Source organism: Conger conger, chromosome 9 (assembly GCF_963514075.1).
Source record: "Conger conger chromosome 9, fConCon1.1, whole genome shotgun sequence".
Lineage (NCBI taxonomy): Eukaryota > Metazoa > Chordata > Actinopteri > Anguilliformes > Congridae > Conger > Conger conger.
This window is the reverse complement of record NC_083768.1, coordinates 34,300,632-34,307,668: the sequence shown is the minus strand read 5'-3', so window position 1 is coordinate 34,307,668 and position 7,037 is coordinate 34,300,632. Positions and strand designations below refer to the sequence as shown.

Genomic DNA, 7,037 nt, shown 5'->3' with positions numbered 1-7,037 from the left:
CTGCTGTCATACAAGTGCTGCCAGTGTTGTTGTTTTGTTTTTTTAATAATAATTTTATTTCTAATTCTATAATTGGGCTACGCTTGGCACTCCATCATTGCTTGTACTGGGTAAGAAAGGGTGAAACTGAAAAGGAGTGAGGCAATGCTCCTCAGAATGAAGGCAGGTCACTGAGAGCAGCTAGCTCCCCGGATGAGCACTATGCGCCATCTGCAATAGGAACACGAACGATCAGCCCTCTGCTTAGACTACACAGTTCGCATTGTACGAGTTGCAAATGACAGTGGTCTGCACAGATTTGGACGAAGAATCATGATGAAATTACTTCCCAAATTACTTTTGCTGTTGTTGCTAGCTTTCCCAGCAACGATTCTTATGAACGGTGAGTAGGCTACCTCACAGCTCTGGAAAAGTGTTAACGTTAGCTAGCCATTTGCTCTTTGCTTGGGCTAGCTTGCTAGAGCTCACTTTGACATGCTATTTGACGTTTCATTGTGGGTGATTGTTCTCAGGCTTGTCGGCTGTTTTTTGTTAAATTGATGCTTTTGGCATACACTGATTATGAATCATATACGAATACATTCTTTAATTGTACAAGTGGTTGAATTTAATGTACTTGGTAGAACCTAGCTAGCTTATACCAGACAGAAGTAAAATGAATCACACACGAGCATGGTAGCTAGCTAGCTAGGCAGCTAACGCTAGCTAGCTACTTTGCTGAAAATCTAGTCAGATTTCCCCAACACCTGTCAACTGTGATGCCCTGCAGTTATATTGTTTTAGGTAACACCTGGACTTCCATCCATTAGCCAACAAAATAGTTATTGAATTATACTCCAATTGTGTTATTTGGCATAATGCTTCACATTTAGCCATGCCTTTGGGCTGACGTGTCCTTATTATACGATGGATACACTGTGGTTGCCCAAACATCCCGCATGTTGCTGGTTAGATCCCCGGCATGGAAATGGCTCATCTTTGGTTGGTTGGTGCTGTCTAGTTGTAGTGAGCCATCTTCATCGAACATGGTTGGTAATTTCGTTTTTAACTTCAAAGATAATTTAGCTGGTTGACAGAAAATCCCAAATCAATGAACATAACTAACATCAGTTAGCGCTAGATGCTAATGACCAGGACTAGTGGAGCTAGCTACTAATAGGCTAATGCCTCACGTTCACATGCCTGAGGCCCTCCTAGGTTGAGCTACCTTTACTTTGGTAATGGGGAATTCAACGTTACTATAATCTCTCTGCTCTTTAGTTTGGTAAGAAATAGCTTGCAGCATGATCATCTGGTTATTTGTGTAGCTAGCAGTTTGCAGGTGGCTAACTAGATTCTATCTACACATTAGCTAGCTAGCTCTACTGAATTGCATTGACAAAAGTTAAAACTAGTTAACATGATTAGTCTGTGTACGGGGGTCAAGATATCCGGGCTGTTTCCAATCTCAGTGCAAAGTTCCCTTGTGCATGCATCCAGCTAATCTACAGTTTCGAAAGGTAGTGGAGAAGCAGGACATAGATAACCGTATCCAACGGAATCTTTAGTCTTTAATCATCTTGCGTTGACGATACAATAACGTAACATGTTATTCGTTGTGATGGGTGCTTGGTAATAGGGTTATAAGTGGAGTATTTATCTAAAGTTACTGAAATCATACGCCCATATTTTCTTTGGCTATTTTCACAACTATTGGACATCTGTAGATGGGCATTGACTTTTTTTTCTGTATTTTTACTCCCTTATCCAGGTCCTTTAGTGGCAGCTCAAGATGCAACTGAGGATGAGGAGGCAGCAGATGAAGTTACTGCAGAAGATGAAGATGATGAAGCAGAAGTTGAGGATGATGAGAATACAGAGTTGGTAAGACTTTACTCAGGAGCTACACACCCTTTAAGCAGCTTAATTTGCCTGCTGGAGGTGACAATTGTTGGTTTAGTGCTCTATTCTGTGCATCACTTAAGCACTGCTTGATTAAAAATGACTAGCAATGTACAAGTTAATACTTGACGTTGCAAGGTCACAGAGCAATAGCCACCCACATACGACAGAGTTCTGAAATCCGTTTCAACGCTGGCTTCATGGTTTGTCCCTTCACCATCTGTGCACTTTTAGACAGAGGAGAAAGAAGAGGAAGAGGAGGAAGCCTCGTCAGGGGAGATGAAGGCCTCTCCCAATGCTGACACCACTATTCTTTTTGTTAAGGGAGATGGTAGGCCCCCCTACAAAATTACTTTCATATTTTCAACATCCTCACATATAGCAAGCATTACCCAGCAGCCCCCCCACCCCCCCCTTTATTGCTCACTTTGGATTCACTTCTCTCCACCTAGACTTTCCTGCCAACAACATTGTCAAGTTCCTGGTGGGTTTCAGCAACAAGGGTAGTGAAGAGTTTGTGGTGGAGTCCCTGGACGCCTCTTTCCGCTACCCCCAGGACTTCCAGTTCTACATACAGAACTTCACGGCCCTCCAGCTGGGTACCGTGGTGCCAGGCCAACGGCAGGCTACCTTTGAGTACTCCTTCATCCCTGCCGAGCCCATGGGCGGGCGCCCCTTCGGCCTGGTCATCAATCTCAACTACAAGGACAACAGCGTGAGTGGCGAACAGCTCCGCTCTACCCAGCCCTTAGAAACATTGTCACTTATCTAACTGTGTGAATGCTTTGCTTGCTTGCTCAACCCGCGCACAGTGGGTGTTTCTTATTACATAAGAGACAAGTGGGCAACACTGTTCTCTTCCCTACTGTTAGGGGCAGTTCATGTACACTTATCTCAGTGAGGCATATGCTTACCAGTGGATTTCATGGAAGCCTTCCTAAACGAGGGAGATCCAACTCCATGGTGGTGGAACAAGTGGCTTTCTTAAGCGGGCCAATAAAACAGTGTGGTTTGGTAGATAATTGACCTTCTATGTTGCGCTCTTTTAGGGCAATGTGTTCCAGGACGCCGTGTTCAACCAGACCGTGACCATCACCGAAAGGGAGGATGGCCTGGATGGTGAAACGTAAGCAATGGCCTTCGCTGTGGCCTTACAGCTGTCAGCACAGGGGTGGTAGGCCAGTTATAATGGAGGACAGAGCATTTACAGTGCGTGTTCTTCATACACTCACACACACACACACACTCACACAGTCGGATCAGCAATATTCAAAAGCAGCGAAGGCTTTTACCCATGTTTTAAATACCGCAACAGTTAAAGCAATATAGTTTGCATTCAGTAAACGATTAACAAATGATCCAGAACTTCTAATAGCAAATTGTGGTAGATTGCTGTCCCTGATGATGATGATGTCATCATTTTGTGAATGATTTCCTCCTTTCCTCAGGATCTTCATGTATGTTTTCCTGTCTGGTCTGGGTCTGTTGGTAGTGGTTGGTCTGCACCAACTGCTAGAGTCCAGGAAGGTAATCAACTGCACATACTCTCTCTTACGCACACACACACACACACACACACACACACACAAACATGCAGTGTTTCAGAAGATAATAATGGAGAAAGGGTTGTGGAATGGGGAGTAAGTGGCTCTATATGCAACCCTGCAGAGAAGGAGGCCCGCCGCAAAAGTGGAGATGGGGACGGCCAGCCACAACGATGTGGACATGAGTTGGATCCCCCAGGAGACGCTCAACCAGATCAGTAAGTCACAATCTTTACTGCCTGTCCATGTGTTGGGTTTCATTTCAGTTCAAATATGACTATCTGTTGTCTCCAGTGCAGAAGGTTGTAGGTGTGGTTCTATAGATTCATACTGCAATGGCCATAAGGGCATAACCGGTTGAGTTTAAGAGAACATGACAACAAAATGGCAACTATGTACCTCTCTGGTGGCACTGAAAGCTGTCCTAATATCAAACCTCTATTCAATCTTTGCATGATATCAGCACTGTGTAAGTTAAACCACTCCTCCCTGTAACTATTCTGCAAGGCTCAGTAACCTCAGCCCGGATCTGACCTGCTGTCTCCTCCAGTGAAGGCAGCTGCATGTAATTTCCTCTTCCTGTGCACTTAATGCAGTTCCTCCTCTTCATTTACACATTTATTGGCATGGAAACTTTCTATATTGCAATGCAAATAATACAATCCTTGTTAATGGCTTGGTTTGGAATGTCTTGGTTTTTCTTCTTGGTTTTGCTGGTGATCTAACTCTCTGTGCCGTCTTCCCTTGGTTCTCTCTCTCTATCTATCTCTCTCTCCCCACCCCTGGCTCCTCAGTGCAAAGCAGACGAGGTGAGGACCCTAAGTGCTACTTTCAGGGTTATGTGATGGCGTAGTGTGTGATGAATGCGATGTGTAGGGGCTGTGCCGTTTGAGTGAAGTAGTACGTTGTTTGCTGCTCCCACACACCATCCTCCAGAGTACAGTAGGTAATGAAAGGTTGGGGGGAAAAAGGTGACTGGTGGAGTCTCTCTCCGCTCCTTAAATGTCCTATCGTGAAATTGACCCTCAGAAGGTTGACAAGGCTTATTTGTCATTCTCTTTCTTTGCCCAAAATTATTTAAATTTCCCCCCATTTCTCTACGTGTCTTGGTTTGGAAGACCCGTTTGTATTCCCAGTCGTGTGATCGCTGCACCTCTTCCGTAAATTCAGGGGAACGCAGACAAGCCCGTGTTCTCATGACATGACCTTCGACCACTCTTCGATCACTGTTTTGGGTGGCATTTAGTTTTACCTGCTATATTTTGACCTCAAGTAGAAAATAATTGCGCACGTATTGCCTTTCTATATTTATGCAGTATGTTTTTCTCATTTTCTCATTTTAGCAGCTGCCAAAGTTGCTGGCACAAAATAAATAAATAACATTCAGTTTACATGTCCACTGTTACACACTATGCCTGTCAGTCAAGGGTTTGAATTTCTCCTCTGCAGACAAAGCCTCCCCCAGACGGTCGCCCCGCAAGAGAGCCCAGAAAAGGTCTGCCGGCTCGGACGAGTGACTGCTGTCACACCACTGTCACAACCTGCAGCCAGGCACACAAGCCTGGCCAAGCCAGTGAGGACCAGGGGTCACTTAGCCAGACATGTCCTTTAACTACCACAAGCTCCATCCCTCCAAGAGGTAGCGACCACTTCCATAATGGGGAAAAAGAAAAAACATTTTAATATCAGAAAAAGAAAACCATTTAATTATCACATTTTTTCTTTCACTGTCAAGCTGGTTCATATAGAGAAACTCATTCCAGTTTCGCTCTAGAAAATGAAACCCTGAAAATGCTTCCATTTTGAATTGTGTTGATATTTTTCGTATTCTGTAGATGGCTGGTTGGTTGGTTGGTCGGTCCAGGGGGAGGGGTTTACAGGAAGCTGGTGCACTGTGTATTGTATCGAGCAGGAGGGGTGAAGCTCAGGGTTCGTGTTTTGTTTTTGTTTTGCCTCTGTCTGCAGTTGCCTTTTTCTTTGGGGAAGGTTAATGGGAAGCGTGGCCTGAGATGATGAGGTTATTTTTTAAAGGTAGCGTATCGCAGAAGGCCCAAGAGCTTTATTTTCCAGCTTTTTCTTGCACTGGTTATTTGCGGCACAAATGTTGGGATACCGCTACGGTGTTGCGGCCCGAGTTCCCTGCTCAAAATGCACTGAACCGGTTAAACCATTTTCAGCTATGTTTTTGTGATGTATTAATTTGTGAATGAGCAGTGTGGTGGATTTACACTCAGAATGACAATGCTGGCTTTCAGTCCTTTTCAGATCTGCTTGTCTTTGAATACTCCTTGGAGGAGTTCACTGTAATTGTCCGTCGGAATCTATTCCTGAGCAGAAAAGGACTTAAGGAGAGTTGTAAAAAATTAAAATACAAAATGAATAAAAATAATAAATACTTTTTTTCTTGCTGAAAATGAACTGAGCTGAGAACGCACTGTAAAATGGACTGAAATTTCTACCGGATCTGCAGAGGGACAAATGCCAAATGTAAAATTACACCTGTGTGCACTCAGTCTGTGTAGATTTATGACTGTGCATCTTGTAATTTGAAGTCCTATTTGGTGGTGGAAATGTTCCTGAGATGCTGATATGATTTAAATGCTGACACTACTGAGTGAAGTCCTGTAGAACTATGAACATTAAGAGTCGTGGGAGTTGAATCCCTTGGTTTCTTGGTTATGTTGGGTTAATGACCTACAGCTGGTTACAAACCCTTAGCAGTAACTGAATCCCAGTTTGCATGTAATTGCTTTTATATTGCTGTAATTTCATAATGCTGAACATTATGGTCATTGGATTGTACTCCAGCAGATTCTTATCTAAGCAGTTACAAATTGTGATTTAAGTCAATTATTTATTAATTTACATTTTAAAATTTGAGAATTCTGGAGAATATGAATTTCACATCATGGGTATGAATCTCTAATCAGATCAGAGTTTTGGTTTTAATTCATATTATGGTAAGACTACTGGATGCAGTTATATTTTTCACTCAATTTCCCCCAAATTATGATTTTTTCTTTGCAGTCATTTGTGAAACTAGATTTTGTTTTCCTGAATATTGTACAGTCTGATTAAAACTTTTGTATGTCTGTGGGCAGGGATGTATTGGTTTGATTCAGAAAATTGAAAATAAAGATTTAACTTTTCTCGCTTGTTACTTTGCATGTCCACCATCCAACAAATCATGTAGACTGCTGATTTCCTGTGATTAAATTGCTTCTGACTTTACAAAAGTAATATCAAAGATCTTGTTTTTTCAAACCATGAAATCTTTGATTGTGGGATGTGATGTGTAAAGTCTGCCCAAGTGCTGTGTTTACTTGATGCTCTTTGCAACTAGCACACTTCGGCCAAACTTAAATGGCTCAGATGATGTGCACAAACAAGACTTTTCATAATTAATTTGCTTGCTTATTTTCAGTTTGTAGGTTCTGCCCTCATGGAATAGTGAAACTGTTTATACAGTAAAAGGAGACGGTATACCAATTAAGCATGTTCAAATGCGCAAAACCTCATGCTCATCTTAGTTATAGATAAAATGTGCATATGCCAGATGTAATCATACTTAAAATGTGTATGCAAGATGAATATCGGTCAATTCTATAAATG

The 7,037-nt window shown here is 42.5% G+C and overlaps 1 protein-coding gene across 2 annotated transcripts; it reads left to right on the top strand.

Annotated features, from left to right (window-relative positions):
* Positions 1-108: 108 nt before the first annotated feature.
* On the top strand, positions 109-6,574 carry ssr1 (signal sequence receptor, alpha). Of its 2 annotated transcripts, XM_061254715.1 has the most exons (9): positions 109-382; positions 1,751-1,863; positions 2,116-2,212; positions 2,334-2,596; positions 2,931-3,007; positions 3,330-3,408; positions 3,550-3,643; positions 4,220-4,234; positions 4,875-6,574. In XM_061254715.1, the coding sequence occupies exons 1-9, from the start codon at positions 313-315 to the stop codon at positions 4,940-4,942; spliced, it is 876 nt and encodes a 291-aa protein (XP_061110699.1). In that variant the 5' UTR covers positions 109-312; the 3' UTR covers positions 4,943-6,574. The 2 variants fall into 2 exon arrangements, with proteins under 2 accessions (XP_061110699.1, XP_061110700.1); XM_061254716.1 differs by lacking the exon at positions 4,220-4,234 and having other exon boundaries at positions 110-382.
* Positions 6,575-7,037: the final 463 nt, after the last annotated feature.

What these genes read in the sequence shown, in the direction of transcription:
- ssr1 (XM_061254715.1), top strand. Translation starts at nt 313, where the DNA reads ATGATGAAATTACTTCCCAAATTACTTTTGCTGTTGTTGCTAGCTTTC. An exon ending in TCAACTACAAGGACAACAGC is followed by an intron (nt 2,597 to 2,930) that starts GTGAGTGGCGAA and finishes GCGCTCTTTTAG; the next exon opens with GGCAATGTGTTCCAGGACGC. An exon ending in AACTGCTAGAGTCCAGGAAG is followed by an intron (nt 3,409 to 3,549) that starts GTAATCAACTGC and finishes GCAACCCTGCAG; the next exon opens with AGAAGGAGGCCCGCCGCAAA.